At 41.7% G+C, this 23,857-nt stretch overlaps 1 protein-coding gene across 1 annotated transcript in view; it reads right to left on the bottom strand.

The window, feature by feature from the left end:
• zgc:77375 (uncharacterized protein LOC402927 homolog) overlaps positions 1-23,857 on the bottom strand; it is a 44,581-nt gene that overhangs the window by 1,365 nt on the left and 19,359 nt on the right. Inside the window, exons 4-7 of the mRNA XM_067999115.1 lie at positions 16,549-16,642; positions 11,842-11,875; positions 2,805-2,979; positions 369-557 (exon numbers count right to left, since the gene is read on the bottom strand). Of these exons, the coding sequence (XP_067855216.1) occupies positions 369-557; positions 2,805-2,979; positions 11,842-11,875; positions 16,549-16,642 (492 nt within the window). The remainder of the gene's footprint in view (positions 1-368; positions 558-2,804; positions 2,980-11,841; positions 11,876-16,548; positions 16,643-23,857) is intronic.

Below are 23,857 nucleotides of genomic sequence, written 5' to 3'. Positions count from 1 at the left end.
ACAGTCTCTACAGGCCAAGATGTGGAGATGCCGGTGATGGACTGGGGTTGACAATTGTAAACAATTTTACAACACCAAGTTATAGTCCAACAAATTTATTTTAAATTAAATTCCACAAGCTTTCGGAGGCTTCCTCCTTCGTCGGGCGGATGGTGGACTAGGCAGTCAAATCAGAAATTTTAAATAAGGAAGTAATCACTGACAATTTTTGTAGTTTATAATAGGTCTTTATACATTGAGATGCTAGACAGCTGATGCTACCAGAGTACAGGATATTTTAACGGAAAATTGCACAAAATAAAAGGCTTTTTGGTCTCCATAAATTTGGGGGTCAAATGCACGTTTTCCCCAGAACAGTAACCACTTACCCAATGGCGTAAAGTGTGTGAATAGGCTTCTGCCATCCTCTTCTTGTGGCTTGTGCCCTTATGAGACACTCTGCATAATGATAGGTTATTTCACTTGGTTTTCCTAGCAAGATCTCATATTTAAGATCTTTGCCTGTGATTTTCTTGTAAACGTCTTCAAGGCACAGCACAAATATTCCATGACCAAACCTGTTGGACCAAAGTCAAATTCACACTATAGAAAATTGCTTTCTCCTCCCAATTATTCAGTACTTTTTGGAATGTTGCAATCAATTTATCATCAATCATCGCTTTACGATAATTCTCTGCACAAAAAAGAGTTTCTTCTCATCTCGCACTTTACATAGCTAGTGCTTATCTTGAGATTATGGCCTCTTGTTTTCAGTACCTACCAATGGAAATTATCTACGTGTACTTTGTCTATTGCTTTTACCATTTTGAATGCCTCTATCAAATCTGCCTCCCTCAATCGTTTCCGTTTGAGAGAATATAGCCCTAGTTGTTCTAGCCTTTCCTTGTAACTCTCGAAGCTCATTTTGTCCACGAGATCTACCGCCTACTCTCTTGACCCCATTCCCACTAAACCACTAACCACCCTACTGACCTTCCTGGGTCCCATGCTTTCTGACAATGTAAGTGGTTCCCTCTCCTCAGGTATTGTCCCCCTCCTTAAAAAATCCACGATCGACCCCTCTGTACTTGCAAACTACAGCCCCATCTCAAACCTTCCTTTCCTCTCCAAAGTCTTGAAGATGTTGTCACCTCCCAAATCCATGTCCATCTTTCCCACAACCCCACATTTGAATCTCTCCAATCATGTTTCTGCCCCTGTCACAGCACTGAAACAGCCCTAATCAAAGTCATAAATTACATCCTTCGTGACACTGACGATGGTAAATTATTCCCCCTCAACCTCTCCAGCATTTTGACAAGGTCAACCATGTCATCTTCCTCAAACCCCTCTTCTCCAGTGGGGCTCAGTGGAAATGCCTTTGCCTGGTTCCACTCTTACCTATCCAATTGTAGCCAGAGCATCCCCAGCAATGGCTTCTCTTCCAGACCCAGCACCATTACCTCTGGAGTTCCTCAAGGATCTGTTCCTGAACCCCTCCCCTTCCTAATCTACATGCTGCCCCTTGCTAAAATCATCCAACGACATCCTTCTGTACATACGCTGGTGTTCTCTATCTCTCCACCACCTGCCTCTACGTTATCAGACTTGTCCAACATCCAGTCTTGGATGAGCCGCAATTTTGTCCAGTTAAACATTGGGAAAACCGAAACCATCGTCTTTTGTCCCCACCTCAAACTCCGTGCTCTTGCCAAAAACTCCACCCCCCCTCCCCTGCCACTGTCTCAGGTTGAATCAGACTGTTTACCACCTATTCAACCCCAAGCTAAACTTCTGAGCCCATCTCGTCTCCATCACAAAGACTGAGCTTTCCATCTCCATAACACCACCCACTTCAGCCCATCTGCTGCTGAAACCCCCATCCATTTCCTTTGTGAATGGTCCACCCTGCATCCAATTCTTTTTCCATGCCTGGATACCCCAGGTGTCATGTTGCTATCCCAATATTCCGTGAAAAGATTTTTTTTTAATTAAATGCTTCAGCTGTATCAGCATTCACTGTGCTAGATAGCAATCTATTCCAGAAGTTAATTACCCCAGAATATAGAGATGTTGCATTTAGCTTGTGACCCCCATCCCTCCTCACCCCCTTTGTAACTCTCCAGGTTCTACATAAAATATTCTTGCACCTGCCATTTTGGGGGGGGGGGGGGGGTGGGGGGGGGGGAAACAGAAAGAGGAGAAAAAGCCATGACTTAATCCTATTTTCCTAATGACCTTCAGTTTATTTCAATCCTTCTATTTAAAAACATTGATAGAATGCCCATAGTCAAAACTGCCACAAAGTAATTAAGTACTTCGTCATGCTATTTGCCCCTCAGATTTTTTTTCCCCTTGATATCCACTGCACAATACTTTAAACATATTGACTTCCCTAAACTTTTTGTTCACATACAACGGTCAAAGCTTACCATATAAAAACTGAACCCAGTGACAGGTAACACTCAAACACCAGTCAGCAAAATTTGTGCAATAAGTATTGACATCAATTATCACAACCAATATTCCGGTCAAGATTGCAAGTTGCAGAGTTGGAAGTCACATCAAAGGGATACTTTTCACGGTGAGGCTCCTAGCTTGGAGCCTCGCCAAATGGGAGCAGGGGTTAGAGAAAGGGCTATAATATTATTAGGACCAATTCTGTGATCTGCACTCTCGTACAACGAGGCTCCAGGTTGGAATCTCACCTCATAAAATTAACCCTCATTTTTGGCATTCATCTGCATTGGGTCCTGCTTTGGTTATCACTTCCTGAATTAGCTCTCAGTCTAGTTGTTTAATACTATGTGGATGCTTTATCATACCTTGGTAACAAGCCCTCTGCCATCCACAGCAAGTCGGTATTACAAGCTACAACAGGAATATGAGGGTAAAGCAACTGCCGGGGAGTACAGTCTGGGTTTCCAGCAGTCAAGAGGACATCAATAATCAGCTGAAGATGTGTTTCCCATTGGATAGGCTCACAAAGTAGGATAATAGCTAAAAAATGTAGAAGGGAAGAAAAAGTATAATTAATTAAGGCATATTGGAAGTACAACAAAACATCATGAGCCCTGCTTATAAAGAGGCTTTCAAATGGAGACAGTACTATGCAATTCGACTCTTTGATAACACTGCTGTGCACCATCACATGTCAGCAACTTGGATTCACAATCTACCTCAGACCAGATGCAAACCGATTAAAAGCAAAAAGAGAATCTACTTTATTTATAAGCCAATATAGCATTCCTTCAGACTAATACTTTGAGGGGTCCAGTATTGTAATTTTACAAGAACAAGATACATTTACTTCATGGAGAACAATAAAATGTAATTTCTTTGCAGTTATGCGAGAACACTCAATAAAGAACAGAACCTTTTTATGCATTGTTAAACATGAGGAGCAAACCAGTTTATCTGTAAAGAACATATCTTTCTGTCCGCAGAGAACAGGTCTATTTGTCTAGTGGTAACATTCACATTGTCCAGAGAGAACAAGCATATTTTTCTAGAGGCAGCATGTGTAACTGTCCATATGGAGCAAACCTATTTGTCTGCAGGAGTGTTGGAGGCTGTGTTTTTTGTGTGTCGGGGGGAACTATGTTTTTTCTGAATGGATAAGCTAAAATGAGGCAAGTGGCTTTCCTCATCTGAAATAAGCTAGTGTCGTCTATTGAAATAAATGTCCGCATATGTAAACAGGCTAGTAATATAGATGGAAAAGAACGAAAACCAGGGGTAAATGTTTCTGCATGGGCTATAATCTCACACTAGAAAAAGAAAAGACACATGTTGAACATGAAGGCTGTAGCAAGTCAAAAAAAGTGAAAATATGAAAATGTTTAACTGGGGAAGGCAAATTTCAGTGAGTTAAAAGGTGGATTGCAATCAAAAATTGGTAGGCATGACAGTAATTGAACAATGGGAGGCCTTCAAGGAGAAGTGAGTTCAGGTACAGAGTAGACACATCCCTACGAAGGGGAAAGGAAGGGATTCCAAAGCTAGAGCTCCCTGGATGACTAAAGATGTAGAGATTAAAATGAAATAGAAAAAGGAGACTTATGATGAATGTAAGATTCATAATACAGTAGAGAACGAGGCTAAATACAGAAAGTACAGAGAGATTTAAAAAAGGGAATAAGAGGGACAAAGAGTATGAGAATAGATTAGCGGCTAACATAAAAGGGAACCCAAAAGTCTATTATAAACAATAAAAGGGTAGTCAAAGGAAGTGTGGGACCGATTAGGAACAAAATAAGGAGATCTTCTTGTGGAGGCAGAGTGCATGGCTGAGGTACTAAATGAATACTTTGCATCCGTCTTCACTAAAGAGGATGCTGACATTGTAGCAGTAAAGGAGGAGGTAGAAGCGATATTGGATAGGATAAAAATAGATAAAGAGGAGGTACTTAAAAGATTGGCAGTAACCAAAGTAGAAAAGTCACCCGGTCCAGATGGGATGCATCCTAGGTTACTGAGGGAAGTACGGGTGGAAATTGAGGAGGCTCTGACCATAATCTTCCAATCCTCCTTAGATATGGGGACTGTGGCGGACGACTGGAGGGTTGCAAATGTTACACACCTATTCAAAAAAGGGGCGAGGTATAAACCTGGCAATTACAAGTCAGTCAGCCTTGTTAATTGTATCCATGTGATTTGTATCAATTAGTGTTAATTCTATTCAGGTGGTGCGTATCAATTGGGGACTCTCTTGTATCCATTTATGAGACCTTATCTAGGGTGCGGTGTGTGTGATGTTGATCTCTGAATAAAGGCTTGGAAGCAAATGAAGACCAGGCTCTAGTATTCTATGCTTCACCATCTGGCTATCCAATTTATAACAAGCCTAACGTCGGCGGTAGGGAAACTTTGAGACAAATTTAATTGGCACTTGGAAATGTATGGGCTAATAAATGAAAGTCAGCACGGATTTGTTGAAGGAAAATCGTGCTTGACTAACTTGATTGAGTTCTTTGATGAAGTAACAGGAAGGGTTGATGAGGGTCGTGTGGTTGGTGTATATGGACTTTCAAAAGGCATTTGATAAAGTACCACATAATAGAATGGTTAGCAAAATTAAAGCCCATGGAATTAAAGGGACAGTGGCAGCGTGGATGCAAAATTGGCTAGAGGACAGAAAGCAGAGAATAGTGGTGAACAGTTGTTTTTCAGACTAGAGGGAAGTATACAGTGATGTTCCCCAGAGTCAGTATTAGGACCACTGCTCTTTTTGATGTATATTAATGACCTGGACTCAGGTATAGAGGTATAATTTCAAAGTTTGCGGATGACACAAAACTTGGAAATGTAGTAAACAATATGGAGGATAGTAACAGACTTCAGGAGGACATAGGCAGACTGGTGAAATGGGCAGACACATGGCAGATGAAATTTAACACAGAAGTGTGAAGTGCTGCATTTTGGTAGGAAGAATGAGAAGAGGGAATATAAACTAAATGGTACAGGAACAGAGACACCTGGGGGTGCACATACACAAATCTTTGAAGGCAGCAGGGCAAGTTGAGAAGGTTGTTAAAAAGCACATGGGATCCTGGGCTTTATTAATAGAGGCATAGGAAGTTATGCGAAATCTTCATAAAACACTGGTTAGGCCTCAGATGGAGTAGTGTGTTCAATTCTAGGCACCACACTTTAGGAAGGATGTCAAGGCCTTGGAGAGGGTGCAGAAAAGATTTACTAGAATGGTGCCAGGGATGAGGGACTTCATGTATGTGGAGAGACTGGAGAAGCTGGGGTTGTTCTCCTTAGAACAGAGAAGGTTAAGAGAAGATTTGATAGAAGTGTTCAAGATCTTAAACGGTTTTGATAGAGTAGATATGGAGAAACTTTTTCTAGTGGCAGAAGGGTCGGTACCCAGAGGATACAGATTTAAGGTGATCTGCTAAAGAGCCAGAGACGACATGAAGAAACTTTTTTTTAATACAAAACGCAGCGAGTTGTAATGATCTGGAATGTGCTGCCTGAGAGGGTGATGGAAGCAGATTAAGTAGTAACTTTCAAAAGGGAATTAGATAAACACTTGAAGGGAAAAAAATTACAGGGCTATGAGGAAAGAGCAGTGGAATGGAACTAATTGGATAGCTCTTTCAAAGAGCCGACTCAGGCACAATGAGCCGAATGGCCTCCTCCAGTGCTGTACCTACTATGATATCATTAAGAATACACAGATATGCAATTATGACTTTTGCCCATGCTCTTCTATTAATTAGCCACTAGGGGCATCTATCTGACCTCACTGCGCTTTTATTAACTCTGTTCTTATTTTTCTGTCTTCTGTCAGTCTGAAATTTTATAAATGTCCATGTTTGAATTGACATTTACTCTGACTGCAAAGGCCATCAACTTTTTCTTTGTAAAGGGAAATGTGGCCCTTCTGCTACTGGAAACAATTTCTCCTTGTTTACACTTTCAAAACTGTTCATGATCTTGAACGCCTCGATCAAATCTTCTCTTAACCTTCTCTGTTCTAAGGAGAACAACCCCAGCTTCTCCAGTCTCTCCACGTAACTGAAGCCCCAGAGTATCATGGGTTTGCTCTCCTCCACATTTCCCTTTACAAAGAAAAAACTGATAGCCTTTGTAGTTAGAGAGTAAATGTCAATTCAAACACAAAGACAAAGACATTCATAAAATTTCAGATTGACAGGAGACAGACAAATAAGAACAGAGTTAATAAATGCACAGTGAGGTTAGATGGATACCTTCTCTCCCACCTCAACCCCCAAAATTTGAAGCAGTGACTATCCATCTTAAGAGACCAACACAACTTTGAGTGAGTTATTTGGAACCTCCATCAGAGTCACAGCTTTATGGTAGTGGTTTTCATACTTTGTTTATGGGAACCCCTGCAAATAATGGCATAAGCCGAATGACCTGCTCCCAGGGTCCCCATGTTAAAACTTCCAAAAGAAAACATTAGCATACAGCAACAGGAATAATGTGTAAGTCAACAAATACAGAAAAAAAATAGAATACAAAATTTGAGATACTGTGCAATATACCTAGTCCTAGACAGACAAAAGTCTGAATCTGTGGACTCCCTGTAATGCCCTCACAGACCTCAATTTGAAAACCTAATGGTGTACACTGACTGAATAAATCAAATTCCATTTTTATTACATGAAATTCTGGGGGTTACATTCTGGGTTCAACAATACTGTTGCACAATTAGAGTTTAATATTTTATTACACAGCTTTTCTGTAGTTGCTAGTTACTGTAATTCTTAGTTCGGAATTTTAATACCTTTAAACTCTATAATGGCCAAGGTAAGTCAAAACAGCGGAGGGAAAAAAAAGTGCAAGAAGAAAAGGAACATAAGAAATAGGAGCAGGAGTAGGCCACACAGCCCCTCGAGCCTGCTCCACCATTCAATAAGATAATGGCTGATCATCTACCGCAACTCCACTTTCCCACCCTATCCCCATATCCCTTGATTCCCTTGGTGTCCAAATATCCATTGATTTCAGTCTTGAATATAATCAATGACTGAGCATCCACAGCCCTCTGGGGTAGAGAATTCCAAAGATTCACAACTCTCCGAGTGAAGAAATTTTTCCTTATCTCAGTCCTAAATGGTCGACCCCTTATCTTGAGACTATGAGCTCTAGTTCTAGACTTCCAGCCAGGGGAAACAGCCTCTCAGCATCTATCCTGTCAAGACCTCTAAGAATGTCATACGTTTCAATGAGATCACCTTTCATTCGTCTAAACTCCAGAGAATATGGGCCCATTCTACTCAATCTCTCCTTATAGGACAACCCTCTCATCCCAGGAATCAATCTAGTGAACCTTCGTTGCACCCCCTCCAAGGCAAGTATATCCTTCCTTGGATAAGGAGACCAAAACTGTACACAATACTCCAGGTATGGTATCACCAGAGCCCTATATAATTGCAGGAAGACATCCTTTCTTTTATACTCCAACCCCCTTGCAATAAAGGCTAACATACTACTTGCCTTCCTAATTGCTTGCTCTAACTGCATGTTAACTTTATGGGATTAGTGTACAAGGACACCCAAATCCCCTCTGAATATCAACATTTCATGGTCTCTCACCTTTTAAAAATAATCTACTTTTCTATTCTTCCTACCAAAGTGGTTAATTTCACATTTTCCTACATCTGCCACCTTCTCATCCACTCACTTAACCTGTCTATATCCCTTTGCATCCTCGTCACAACTTACTTTCCCACCTAGCTTTGTATAGTCATCAAACTTGGATACATTACACACTCATTCCCCTCATGTAAGTCATTAATATAGATTGTAAACAGCTGAGGCCCAAGCACTGATCCTTGCGGCACCCCACTAGTTACAACCCGCCAACCTGAAAATGACCTGTTTATTCCTACTGTTTTCTGTCTATTAACCAATCCTCAATCCACGCTAATATATAACCCCCAATCCCATGAGCCCTAATGTTGTGTAACAACCTCTTGTGTGGCACCTTATCGAATGCCTTTTAAAAATCCAAATATACTACATCCACTGGTTCCCTCATCTACCCCGTGAGTTACAGTCTCAAAAAACTAAGATTTGTCAAACATGATTTCCCTTTCATAAAACAGTGTGGACTCTGCCTAATCATATTATGCCCAAAGAACACTCCAAAACAAATGCTACAAGGGGAATGTTGACTGAGAACAGCATTTTTCATAGAATTATAGAAAGGTTACAGCACGGAAGGAAGCCATTCGGCCCAGAGTCCACACTGGCTCTACGCAAGAGCAAGCCAGCTTATCCCGCTCCTCCACCCTTTCCCCGTAGACCTGCAATTTTTTTCTTTTCAAGTACTTATCCAATTCCCTTTTAAAGCTCATGATTTAATCTGCCTCCACCACCCCCTCAGGCAGTGCATTCCAGATCCTAACCACTCGCTGTGTAAAAAAGTTTTTCCTCATGTTACCTTTGGTTCTTTTGCCAATCACCTTAAATCTATGTCCTCTGGTTCTTGACCCTTCCGCCAATGGCGACAGTTTCTCTTTATCTACTCTGTCTAGACCCTTCATGATTTTGAATATATCTATCAAATCTCCTCGCAGCTGTCTCTGTTCCAAGGAGAACAACCCCAGTTTCTCCAGTCTATCCACATAACTAAAGTCCCTCACCCTGGAATCATTCTAGTAAATCTCTTCTATACCCCTTCTAAGGCCTTCATATTTTTCCTGAAGTGCGGTGCCCCGAACCAGACACAATACTCCAGTTGTGGCCAAACCAGTGTTTTATAAAGGTTCATCATGACTTCCGTACTTTTGTACTCTATGTCTCTATCTATAAAGCCCAGGATCCCATGCTTTTTTAACCACTTTCTCAACATGCCCTGCCACCTTCAATGATTTGTGCACATATACCCCCAGATCTCTGTTCTTGTACCGCTTTTAGAGTTGTGCCCTCTAACTTATATTGTCTCTCCTCGTTCTTCCACCGAAATGTATCACTTCGCATTTTTCTGCGTTAAATTTCATCTGTCACGTGTCCGCCCATGCCACCAGCCTGTTTATACCCTCTTGAAGTCTATCATTATCCTCCTCACTGTTTACTACCCTTCCAAGTTTTGTGTCATCTGCAAATTTTTTAATTGTGCCCTGATTACCCAAGTCATTAATATATATTAAGAAAAGCAGTGAGCCCAGCACTGACCCCTGGGGAATACACTGTATACCTCCCTCCAGTCTGACAAACAACCATTCACCACTACTCTCTGTTTCTTGACCCTTAGACAATTCTGTATCCATGTTGCTACTGCATGGACTGCAATCTTGATAAGCCTACCGTGCGGCCCTTTATCAACTGCTTTTTGAAAGTCCATATATACACCACATCAACTACATTGCCCTCATCTACCCTCTCTGTTACCTCATCAAAAAACTCTATCAGGTTAGCTAAACATGATTTGCCTTTAACAAATCCGTACTGCCTTTCCCTAATTAATCCACCCTCAAGCAAGTGAGGGTTAATTCTGACCCGGATTATCATTTCTAAAAGTTTCCCCACCACTTAGGTTAAACTGACTGGCCTGTAGTTGCTGGGTTTATCCTTACACCCTTTTTTGAACAAGGGTGTAACATTTGCAATTCTCCAGTCCTCTGTCACCACCCCTCTGTCACCACCCCCCTATCTAAGGATGTTTGGAAGATTATGGCCAGTACCTCTGCAATTTCCACCCTTACTTCCCTCAGCAACCCAGGATGCATCCCATCCGGACCGGGTGACTTATCTACTTTAAGTACAGCTAGCCTTTCAAGGACCTCTATCAATTTTTAGCCCATCCAGTATCTCAACTATATCTTCCTTTACTAAGACTGTGGCAGCATCATCTTCCTTGGTAAAGACAGATGCAAAGTACTCATTTAGTACCTCAGCCATTCCCTCTGCCTCCATGAGTAGATCTCCTTTATGGTCGCTAATCGGCCCCACCCCTCCTCTTACTATCCGTTTACATGCCAAAAGGATTCCCTTTTATGTTGGCCGCCAGTCTATTCTCATACTCTCTCTTTGCCCCTCTTATTTCCTTTTTCACTTCCCCTCTGAACTTTCTATATTCTACCTGGCTCTCACTTGTGTTATCAACCTGATTATCTGTCATACGCCCGTTTTTGCCATTTCATCTTACTCACTATCTCTTTTGTCATCCAGGGAGCTCTGGCTTTAGTTGCTCTACCTTCTGCCTCTAGGGAATGTGCCTAGACTGTACCTGAACCATCTCCTCCTTAAAGGCCGCCCACTGTTCAATTACAATTTTTAATTTGTTCTTTGTCTCCATACTCTTGGCAAGTTTTGTTTGGCATTGTAACATCCTTACAACACTGCCAAATCAACACAATGTATTTTAAAAAGTATGCTTCCTGGCTAAACAGTAACATTAACCAGCTGTTAGAGACCTGAAACAACCAGCAAAGGAACTGAGAACAGAAACTGGAGCAGACAACAGTAAAATAAAGAGACTTGCCAGTCAGCTGAGCAACTGGCCAACTAGGGAATTTTTGAATTTGGTAACAGAATTACAGAGATCTCATGGGAGCTAGAAAAGAGTCCAAGACTTCAATATTAACTAAGAATTTTACTGTATTGTCATCACTCCCACTAATTCTGCCCCGAGTCAGCTTCAGAGCACAGGCAAAGCAAGGGTGATGGAGCAAAATCAGTAGCTGGCATTTATACTAAACTTAATTAACACGAAAGATTTGTGTTTGTTCCTTCTCCCATAACACTTCCATAATTCTGGCACAAAATTCCAGATGGCCAATGACATTCTGTCCAACACTCAAAGAAAATTGAAAACCCCAGCTTTGTAAATTACAAACCAGTATTGTCCACCAGCTTTTACACAATGCCATTCAAACACAGTATGCCAATACATGTAGTGGTAATTAAGGTAGACATGCAACAGTTGTTTGTCTGCTGCTATGGTGCTGTGGAATTTGCTCCACAATATAAACAGGGTGAATTCAATAGAGCCAAGAACCTAAGGTATCACAAAACCACCTCTTTTTAAAGCATTTCTTCAATACAAACACAACAGATATGTTACTTTAAGGGTGCACGAAGTGGAAACCACTTTGCACCGATTCCTAATTTGGATTGTAAATTAGGTGCCAAGGCCCGAATTGATGCAAGAGTGAAAGGAGTGTGGACTCCCTGCTCCAGGGAGTTGAACACAACCTCATTCTGGTGGCAGATTGGGTCCTGATGCCAGATTTAGACTGCACTTACCAATTGCAGTATCAGTGTAAAGCCAAACTGCTTCACACCAAAGCTTCAGTCAGAGCGTGAATTGACTAAGACATCTGACATTTAACACAAACCATTTACATGCACAAAAAACACACACTTTTGCATTACCTTCAATGTTAGGAAACTTCACAAGTGCAGATGACTGGAAAATAAAGAATTCTAATGTCAGTAGGTTAATTCCATGCTACTTGAAGATAATGATAACATTGCATCAAGTTTACCATAAGAAAATACATTTTCAACGGTCAATCACAATGCTCAAAGCATTGCAGCTTCAAACAGCAGGTACAGTCTACTGTTAATTCAAAGTGACGTTAATTCAAATTGAAATGATGCAAAAAAAAGCATCCTTTTATTAAAATTACTTAATTCATATCACTGGCTAGTAGTTGGAGGGGCTCTTGCAGTATGAAGTGCTTCTCTCCCCCTCCATCTATTGAGTACAAAAAGTGTCAAAATCCCCTACCTAGTAGGCAGAAAGCTGGTTTACAACATCGATTTTCTTTCAGGTATCTGGTGGTGCAGGTTTTTTGTGTACATCTGGGATTGGTGCCAACCTGGGGCACCAAAGCCAGAAAGTCAGTACCATCTAAGTAATCTAAATTTCAGCCGTTCCACCTTTTTTTTTCTGGGGTGGGGAGGGGGCGGGTGCAGGTGAGTAGGGAAGAACATCAATGAGGTGAGCCAGAATATCTCCTATAAAAAAGGTAGGTGCAGATTATAGAATGGCTACAGCACAGGAGGCCGCCATTTGGCCCGTCAAGCCCGTGCTGGCTCTCTGCAAGAGCAATCCAGGTAGTCCCACTACCCCGCCCTTTCCCCGTAGCCCTGCAAACTTTTTCCTTCAAGTACTTATCCAATTCCCATTTCAAAGCCACGACTGAATCTGCCTCCACCACCTCCTCAGCAGTGCATTCCAGATCATAACCACTCGCTGCGTAAAAAAGTTTTTCCTCATGTCACTTTTGGTTCTTTTGCCAATTACCTTAATTCTGTGTCCTCTGGTCCTTCTGCCAATGGGAACAGCTTTTCTCTATCTACTCTGTCTAGACCCCTCATGATTTTGAGCACCTATCAAATCTCCTCTATACCTTCTCTGCTCTAAGGAAAACAACCCCAGCTTCTCCAGTCTATCCACGTAACTGAAGTCCCTCATCCCTGGAACCATTCTAGTAAATCTTTTCTGCACCCTCTCTAAGGCCTTCACATCCATCCTAAAGTGCAGTCCCCAGGATTGGACAGAATACTCCAGTTGTGGCCGAACCAGTGTTTTACAAAGGTTCATCATAACTTCCTTACTTTTGTAGTCTATGCCTCTATTTATAAAGCCCAGGATCCAATATGCTTTTTTAAACCGCTTTCTCAACATGCCCTGCCACCTTCAGCGATTTGTGCAGACACACGCCCGGTCTCTCTGTTCCTGCACCCCCTTTAGAATTGTACCCTTTAATTTATATTGCCTCTCCTTGTTCTTCCTACCAAAGGGTATCATTTCGCACTTCTCATAAATTTCATCTGCCATGTGTCCACTGATTCCACCAGCCTGTCTATGTCCTCTTGAAGTCCATCACTATCCTCCTCACTGTACGCTACACTTCCAAGTTTTGTGTCATCCGCAAATTTTGAAATTGTGCTTTGCATACCAAAGTCCAAGTCATCAATATATATATCAAAAAAAGCAGTGGTCCTAGTAGCGACCCCTAGGGAACACCACTGTATACATCCCTCCAGTCCGAAAAACGACCGTTCACCACTACTGTTTCCTCTCACTTAACCAACTTTGTATCCATGCTGCCACAGCCCCTTTCATTCCATGGGTTTCAATTTTGCTGACAAGCCTATTATGTGGTACTTTATCAAACGCCTTTTGGAAGTTCATATACACCATATCACCCTTATTAACCCTCTCTGTTACCTCATCAAAAAACTCTATCACATTAGTTAAATACGATTTGCCTTTAACAAATCTGTTCTGGCTTTTCTTAATCCACATTTGTCCAAGTGACTGGCAATTTTGTCCCAGATTATCGTTTCTAAAAGTTTCCCCACCAACTGTAGTTGCCAGGTTTATCCTTACATTCTTTTTTGAACAATCGTGTAACATTTGCAATTCTCCAGTCCTCTGGCACCACCCCTGAATCTAAGGAGGATTGGAAGATTATGGCTAGTACCTCCGCAATTTCCACCCTTACTTTCCTCAGCAACCTAGGATGCATCCCATCCGGACCAAGTGACTTATCTACTTTAAGTACAGCTAGCCTTTCTAGTACCTCCTCTATCAATTTTTAGCTCATCCAGTATCTCAACTACCTCCTCTTTTACTGTGACTTTGGCAGCATCTTCATCCTTGATAAAGACAGATGCAAAGTACTAATTTAGTACCTTAGCCATGCCCTTTGCCTCCATGCGTAGGTATCCTTTTTGGTCCCTAATCGGCCCCACCCCTCCTCTTACTACCCGTTTACTATTTATATGCCTATAGAAGACTTGTGAATTCCCTTTTATGTTAGTTGACAGTCTACTCTCATATTCTATCTTTGCCCCTCTTATTTCCTTTTTCACTTCCCCTCTGAACTTTCTACATCCTGCCCGGTTCTCACTTGTGTTATCAAGCTGACATCTGTCATACGCCACCTTTTTCTGCTTCATCTCACTCTATCTCTTTCGTCATCCAGGGAGCTCTGGCTTTGGTTACGACAGCATCCCAACTCCAACACACCTGCTTCTGAGTTTAACCCACGCAAGTATGTCTGCGTGTGGAGAGCAGACACCAGGAAGTCCCGCCCCCATTTAAATCTGGTGAGCCGATACTTGCAAGGTCAATGTACCTCATTGATACACTTGAGGTACTTAATATTTTGTGTATTGGAATAAAATAAATTTAACCTTACCTGTGAGAGTTTCTCATCGCTTCCCATTCACGTCAGGTGAAAGCAGGTGGGAAGGGCCGGATCCATGAGGGGAGTGCCTTTATTGCACTGCTTGTGGGCCAGAGGAGCAGGACTGCTTCATCCAGGCCCAACCAGCTCATCTGACAGACAGGAACCCCCCTGATCGGCCGCCCGTCCCAGATGGTGGACCCCCACCTACCTCCAACTCTTCACCTGACCTCCAATCTTCTCCCCGGTCCCTAGCACCCACCCCCCCGATCTTCTCCCCAGCCGTTCAAGATGTTCACTGGCTCATGTACACTGGTTCTTACAATATTTCACGTATAGAAAGTAGCACGAGTTTTGTTTCAGTCTGCGATTGAACCACTGGCTGAACTCTTTTTTTGAAGAAACCTAATTATTACATTAGGGTTCACAGTTTAAAATTCCAATTTATACAAGTACTGAATTCTTTGACCACTTTGTTGTTCCATTATCATTTGTAGGTGTTACAAAACTATTGTAATTAAAATATAGACATTCCTCTGAAAAGGCTCTACATAGAATGTGCAGCACAGAAACAGGCCATTCGGCCCAACAGGTCCATGCCGACGTTTATATGCCAGTGTCCCATGAAATGGAACCTCTCCCTTCCGCATGCATTTTGCCTATCCCTAGGCCAATTAGCATGTGGCTCAGGTAGTAAACCTGAGATTACCACCCGTGAGATCCTGATTTTTTTTATTTAGTTCCTAGTTTCTGATATTCCCTTAGCAGGACTTCCTCCTTATTCTTCCTTATGCCATTGGTGCTGACATGGACCACGACAACTGGATCCTCCCCCTCCCTTTCCAAGTTCCTCTTCAGTTGCTTCGAGATGTCCTTTACCCTTGCACCAGGTAGCAACACAACCTTCTGGAATCTCGGTCGCAAATGCAGAGGACGTTATCTATCTCCCCGATTACAGAATCCCCTATGACTACAACATTCCTATTCTGATCCTGCCTTGGACTGCCTCATGCTCCATGGTGCCATGGTTAGCATTCTAATGCATCCTCACTGCAGCCTTCATCCTTTTCCTCACAAGTATCAAGTACCTTGTATGTGTTGGATAGGACCAGTGTCTGTGGGACCTCCTTCTCTACCTCCCCCTCCTTTATGTGTCAGAGTGTCCCTAACTCACACTCCAGCTCAAAGACTCTGAGCTGGAGTGTCTCAGGCCAGAGACATTTACTGCAGATGTGGCAATCCTGGACAGTCTCTCTGTCTGCACCTAATTCCCACACTCATCAAATTCCCGATTGAAAGTCCTCACTGTTAGCAATTCACTCCATTAGAGGTTCACTGTCTTTACCAACCTCTGTATTTGAGCTCTAAATTGTTTTGTGAAAGAACCTTTTACAACAAAGTATTGTTCAGCACATTACAATGTCATCAGAGCTTTATTATGAGCTACCTAGGCAATTATATAGTAACTTCAGAACGGAGTGTCACTATACTACAGCACTATCTAGAATTAACTAAACTCCTTTTCCTTTTTTAAAAAAACTTAAGATAGACACATAGGGGATTAAATGAATAAAACGTTACACAACATATTACAGTAATACATTAAAGGATGCTAAACTTTTACAGTCAGACCGATACCTCTCAGCAAGGAGTTTTACTGCCTCAAAAACATGCCACAAAAGGAAATAGTACCAACAGATTTATAGCAGCGCTCTAAAACAGTGGTTCACTACCAATATTGGTACATCTGAGTAAATTCATTCAGTAGGAAGAGTAATGTGCACTAAATTCCCCAAACAGGACTAGAAAGGAAATTCAGAGGATCTAGCAACAAAATCTCTTTTTCCACCTTCAAAGCAAAGAGACTTAAGGTGCCTGAATGTAGCAGCCGTTAATAAGCTGAAACTAAGAGATTTAAAGTAAAGCCAACACTCACCGTCGATTCAGGCCTGTTACTGTGATTCATCATGTCCAGTAAGGGAAATGCCTCACGCAACATTTCAATGGTGATAACACAAGTAAAACCAACACTGATACGGGAGTTAAGAATCATTAGTTTTCTCAAGCGATAACACAAATAGCTAAGAGTGTTCTTTCCCTCAAAGATGTCATATATTCAGAACTCTAACATGCCCCAATTTAACTGGAAAAGAAGAGGAAAGAGAGGAAGCATGTTTTACCTAAATGAAGCATGAACACAAATACAAGGCAACTTATTAAATATCAGTCAGAATTTGTTTATTTTGTAAGTATAACTTGGGCAATGTTACCAGTTTTACAGGCTTGGACAGAAAAAAATATTTCCTTGTTTACCATAACGCATTGTTACCAGCGCAGAACTTAGTGTACATAAGTTTGTTGCCGACAACACAGTACATTTCCACAGGGGTTCCTTGAGCTCCTGCTGCAACTTTGGTGAAGGATCAATGGAAACCCTGGAGAAATGGTATAAAAAGAGCTGTTCATGCCATTTGTCTGTGGTTTCCACCGAAGGTCCCCATGGAAATTCCAGGCGCATATTCTAAATACCAGTTCAGGAAGCGGAACTGTTGCTTGACAAGAGCACATCTGGACTTTGGGCACGAACAGGATTGGACTGCAGATGATGTCCTCTATGGTCAAATTGCCTGTCAGAACTCATTATCAAGACAATGTTCTCACATAAAATGGCCATCTGAGTGACATATAGAAGGACTGTTCGTGTCCTTGGAATTACACCCCAAGAAAAGAGTAAGCACCTTCGGTGGGGGAAATTGAAGAAACAAAAAAAAGCTTTAAGAATGGATCATCAAAAGCCATCATCTGTCAGCCTGTCTCATGCATTCAGCTAGGCCTCGATCTTAATGTGTGGAAGGGATTGGGAGGGCGAGAAGAAGCCTGTGATCATGATCGGGAGGGGTGTAGCCCAGCGCAAGGGAGGCCCAAGGCTTCCTTGAGAGGCCTGGAGGTTTGCCTGGCAGGGGAAACAGACACTGCCTGCCCCCCACCCCCTCCCCCCACCTATGCCTCAGGTTGATATTGCATATCGGGTCCTGATGACATCAGACCTATTTAAAGTAGGAACCTGCTTGTGTCCTGTTTGCCTACTCAAAAGAGCAGATTAATGTGGGGACACGGCAGGAAGAAAGAGGGATCGGAGGGGATAAGTGACTCGTTATTTTACCTGCCCCCACCACTCCCGGTTTCTGCCAGGCAGGGGCAGTTAATAACGGGGCCGTTAATAACGGGGCCCTAGAATCCTGCATTAATCAAGGTGAATCAGCAAGAACTGCACACGTGGATGAGATGAAAGTAGTTATGTGGACATAAGTTCTAAAAGAAAACCTAACCCAAAGCAATAAAAGTTGTAAAACCATCCATGTCACTGAGTTCACGGAGTATAACTGATCAAAAAAAAATGGGTTTACAAACAGAAAATTTCCATTAGAAAAATCCTTTTGTCCCTCTAATTTTTTTTTTTTGGGGGGGGGGGGGGGGTTGGTGGGTGGAGGGTAGAAAATTCACATGAAAATATCATTTTACTCCCCTCCATACAAGGATGCAGAGTAATGGTATTTTGTTGCCCTCCCTCCCAGCTCTTAAGAATGCTACTACAAGCCCATGCAAGGAAAGTCTATGGTGATCTGCTTGCCAAACTTCCAGCTTGGACTCGGCAAAATCTGGAACTCAATGTGAGGAAACTGCAGGTATTAATGTATGTCCTACCACACATGCATAACTTCTGAAACACATCTATATAAAAAGATATATTTTTTAAACTCAGTAAGTAAAATAAATTTAAGGATAGGGTGATTGTCACATGTGCAACAGCTAGGGAACAAATCTGATTTTCCAGACAGGTGTGACATGAACTGTGGGATCATCAAGGTCAACTTACAGAAAACTGCAATAATTTTAATTCTTTTGATGTTGGCATTAATTAAAGTTTATAACTAGATTTTGATGTATAATCTTTGAAAGACTATACTTAATTCCACTATTGGGCCCATGACAGTTTCAGGTATTGATAACAGGTTTTAAAGTACAGTACCAGAGTTACAAAGGCTGCACACAAAGACAATATCAAAGCCATAAACAAAACAAAGTTATCTAACTCAACGGTCACATTTATTTTGCAATGTAATTTGACTTTATAGAAACATAGAAATTACAGCATACAATGCGGTTATTGTGTCCACAGCACCTGTGTTAGCACTTTAACTGTAGCTATCTATTCAAATTCTATATCCATTCTCCATATTCTTCAATATCCTTCCTTTTCAAACACTTACCCAATTCCCTTTTAAATTACGTCATAGTCTCTGCCTCATTGGCCACTTCAAATAAACCATTTCATGTTCTAATAACTCACTATGTGAAAAAAATTCTACTAACTTCCACCTACATTGATAATAGTGATAATCTAGAGTTTATGCCCCCCTGTTACCGATTCACCAACCAGCGGAAATAACCTTTCACTTATTATCCCAACAAAATCATGGTTAACAAAGGAGTCTGAGATGATAGGTAGTTAAGATGTTACCGAGCTAACTTTGATGTTGTTTCCTCACAGACTGTAAATAACAAGTAATCTGTTAGCTTGTCTCAGTAAATCATAACCACTGTGTTGGGGAATTGCTGGTCCTGGTGTTCGGCATGAAGTTTTGCAGGCCATTCTTTCATAAGAACATGAGAAATAGGAGCAGGAGTAGGCCATATGGCCCCTCCGGTCTGCTCCGCTATTCAATATCATGGCTGATCTACCTCAACTTCACTTTCCCGTCCTATCCCCACATCCCTCGATTCCCTAAGTGTCCAAATATCCATCGATCTCCATCTTGAATATACTCAACAACTGAGCATCCACAGCCCTCTGGGGTAGACATTCCGAAGATTCACAGCCCTGAGTGAAGACATTTTTCTTCATCTCAGTCCTAAATGGTCGACCCCTTATCTTGAGACTATGCCCCCTAGTTCTAGACTCTTCAGACAGGGGAAACAGCCTCTCAGCATCTACCCTGTCAAGCTCTCTAAGAATTTTATATGTTTCAAAGAGACCACCTCTCATTCTTCTAAACTCCAGAGAATATAGGCTCATTCTACTCAATCTTTCCTCATAGGACAACCCTCTCATCCCAGGAATCAATCTAGTGAACCTTCGTTGTACCGTCTCCTTAGGTAAGCAGACCAAAACTGTACACAGTACTCCAGGTGTGGTCTCACCAAAGCCCTATATAATTGCAGCAAGACCTCCTTGCTCTTATACTCCAACTCCCTTGCAATAAAGGCTAACATACCATTTGCCTTCCTAATTGCTTGCTGTACCTGTATGTTAACTTTCTGCGATTCGTGTACAAGGACACCCAAACCCCTCTGACTACTAACATTTCATGGTCTCACCTTTTAAAAAATATTCTGCTTTTCTATTCTTTCTACCAAGTAGATAATTTCACATTTCCCCACATTATACTCCAACTGCCAGCTTGCCGCTCACTCGCTTAACCTGTCCATATCCCTTTACAGCCTCTTTGCGTCCTCCTCACAGCTTACTTTCCCACCTAGCTTTGTATCGTCAGCAAACTTGGATACATTACACTCGATCCCTTCATCTAAGTCATTGATATAAATTGTAAACAGCTGAGGCCCAAGCACTGATCCTTGCGGCACCCCACTAGTTACAACCTACCAACCCAAAAATGACTCGTTTGTTCCTACTCTTTGTTTTCTCTCTATTAACCAATCCTCAAATCCATGCTAATATATCACCTCCAATCCCATGAGCCCTAATCTTGTGTAACAACCTCTTGTGTGGCACCTTATCGAATGCCTTTTGAAAATCCAAATATACTACATCCACTGGTTCCCCCTTAACTACCCTGCTAGTTACAGCCTCAAATAACTAATAGATTTGTCAAAAAACGATTTCCCTTTCATAAACCCATATTGACTCTGCCTAATCATATTATGATTTTCTAAGTGCCCCGTCACTACATCCTTAATAATAGATTTTAGCATTTTCCCTACAATAACTGGCCTATAGTTTCCTGCCTATGAGTTGCATGTGATAAATCACAGAAACAAATGCAGGCAGTGAAGTTGTTTGAAACAGAAAGCTGTGATGCAGCAAGTGGAAAAAAAAACTGTGATGGTATAATGCAGGGAGAGTTAGAAATTAGTTTGTTTTAGTCAAGCAAGATGACCTAGTAATTTGGGGAAGTGTAGTATGTTCATTATTATTGTATTATAAGCAAAGGCACTTTGTACCAATTGAATTAAGTGGACCTGAACTGTTGCTTTGTATGTTCACTGGTTGTAAAATAAAGCAGCTTAACAATTTGTATCAAGCCACATTCCAGCAAACGTTTGCTCAGTACATCTTCGGAGAGATTGAAGAAGTATATGTAAGCACATGAATAACCAATTCATATCAGAAGGGGGTACTATTGTTACACATCCAGATTATGCCATCACACAAGGATAGATAGATAGATAGATAGACAGAAAGACAGAAAGAGCTTGCATGTATATAGCACCTGTCATGACCTCAGGATGTCCCAAAGCGCTTTACAGCCAATTCAGTAGTAGAATTACATAGAATGTAAAGCACAGAAACAGGCCATTCAGCCCAACAGGTCCATGTTTATGTTCCACATGAGCCCCCTCCCTCCCTACTTCAACAAACCCTATCAGCATATCCTTCTATTCCTTTTTCCTCATGTGTTTATCGAGCTTCCCCTTAAATACATCTATGCTAGTCACCTCAACTATTCTTTGTGGTAGCAAGTTCTACATTCTAACCACTCTCTAAAGAAGTTTCTCCTGAATTCCATATTGGATTTATGTGCAACTATCTTATATTTATGACTTCTAGTTTTGGACTCCCCCACAAGTGGAAACATCATCTCCACGTCTATCCTATCAAACAGTTTTGTAATCTTATAGACCTCCATCAGGTCACTCCTCATTCTTCTCTTTTCTAGAGAAAAGAGCCCCAGTCTGCTCAAACTTTCCTGATTAGGTATAACCTCTCAGTTCTGGTATCATCCTAGTAAATCTTTTTTGCAGCTTCTCTAGTGCCTCTATATCCTTTTTATAATATGGAGACCAGAACTGTTCATACTACACCAAGTGTGGTCTAACCAAGGTTCCATACAAGTTTAACATGACTTCTCTGCGTTTCAATTCTATCCCTCTAGAAATGAAGCTTGGTTTGCTTTTTTTAAAATGTCATTATTAACCTGCGTCACTACTTTTAGTGATTTGTGTATCTGTAGCCAGAGATCCCTCTGCTCCTCTACCCCATTTAGACTATTATACAAGAAGTACATGGCCCCCTTATTCATCTTACCAAAATGTCATACCTCACACTATCTATATTGAAATTCATTTGCCAATTACACAGCCATTCTGCAAGTTTATTAATGTCTTCCTGTATTTTGTCGTAGTCCTCCTTGGTATTGACTATACCCCCCAATTTGGTGTTGTCCACAAATTTGGAAATTGTACTTTCAATTCCCGAGTCCAAATCAATTATGTAAATGGTGAACAACAGTGGTCCCAGCACCGATCCTCGTGGAACACAACTTCCCATCTTTTGCCAGTCTGAGTAGCTACCTTTAACCCCTACTCTCTCTTTTCTATTTTGTAGCCAGCTTGCTATCCATTCTGCTACTTGTCCCGTCATGAGTCTACTATGCGGTACCTTATCGAAGGCCTTTTAAAAATCCAAATATATTACATCTACTGCATTAACCTTGTCTACCCTTTCTGTTACTTCTTCAAAGATTTCAATAAGGTTAGAATCATAGAAGTTACAACATGGAAACAGGCCCTTCGGCCCAACATGTCCATGTCGCCCAGTTTATACCACTAAGCTAGTCCCAATTTCCTGCACTTGGCCCATATCCCTCTATACCCATCTTACCCATGTAACTGTCCAAATGCTTTTTAAAAGACAAAATTGTACCCGCCTCTACTACTGCCTCTGGCAGCTCGTTCCAGACACTCACCACCCTTTGAGTGAAAAAATTGCCCCTCTGGACCCTTTTGTATCTCTCCCCTCTCACCTTAAATCTATGCCCCCTCGTTATAGACTCCCCTACCTTTGGGAAAAGATTTTGACTATCTACCTTATCTATGCCCCTCTTTATTTTATAGACTTCTATAAGATCACCCCTTAACCTCCTACTCTCCAGGGAAAAAAGTCCCAGTCTGTCTAACCTCTCCCTATAAGTCAAACCATCAAGTCCCGGTAGCATCCTAGTAAATCTTTTATGCACTCTTTCTAGTTTAATAATATCCTTTCTATAATAGGGTGACCAGAACTGTACACAGTATTCCAAGTGTGGCCTCACCAATGCCCTGTACAACTTCAACAAGACATCCCAACTCCTGCATTCAATGTTCTGACCAATGAAACCAAGCATGCCGAATGCCTTCTTCACCACCCTATCCACCTGTGACTCCACTTTCAAGGAGCTATGAACCTGTACTCCTAGATCTCTTTGTTCTATAACTCTCCCCAACGCCCTACCATTAACGGAGTAGGTCCTGGCCCGATTTGATCTACCAAAATGCATCACCTCACATTTATCTAAATTAAACTCCATCTGCCATTCATCGGCCCACTGGCCCAATTTATCAAGATCCCGTTGCAATCCTAGATAACCTTCTTCACTGTCCACAATGCCACCAATCTTGGTGCCATCTGCAAACTTACTAACCATGCCTCCTAAATTCTCATCCAAATCATTAATATAAATAACAAATAACAGCGGACCCAGCACCGATCCCTGAGGCACACCGCTGGACACAGGCATCCAGTTTGAAAAACAACCCTCTGTCTTCTGTCGTCAAGCCAATTTTGTATCCAATTGGCTACCTCACCTTGGATCCCATGAGATTTAACCTTATGTAACAACCTACCATGCGGTACCTTGTCAAAGGCTTTGCTGAAGTCCATGTAGACCACGTCTACTGCACAGCCCTCATCTATCTTCTTGGTTACCCCTTCAAAAAACTCAATCAAATTCATGAGACATGATTTTCCTCTCACAAAACCATGCTGACTGTTCCTAATTAGTCCCTGCCTCTCCAAATGCCTGTAGATCCTGTCCCTCAGAATACCCTCTAACAACTTACCCACTACAGATGTCAGGCTCAACGGTCTGTAGTTCCCAGGCTTTTCCCTGCCACCCTTCTTAAACAAAGGCACAACATTTGATACCCTCCAATCTTCAGGCACCTCACCTGTAGCTGTCGATGAT

This window comes from Heptranchias perlo, chromosome 17 (assembly GCF_035084215.1).
Source record: "Heptranchias perlo isolate sHepPer1 chromosome 17, sHepPer1.hap1, whole genome shotgun sequence".
NCBI lineage: Eukaryota > Metazoa > Chordata > Chondrichthyes > Hexanchiformes > Hexanchidae > Heptranchias > Heptranchias perlo.
The sequence above is the reverse complement of the archived record's forward strand: the minus strand, read 5'-3'. Positions and strand labels throughout refer to the sequence as shown.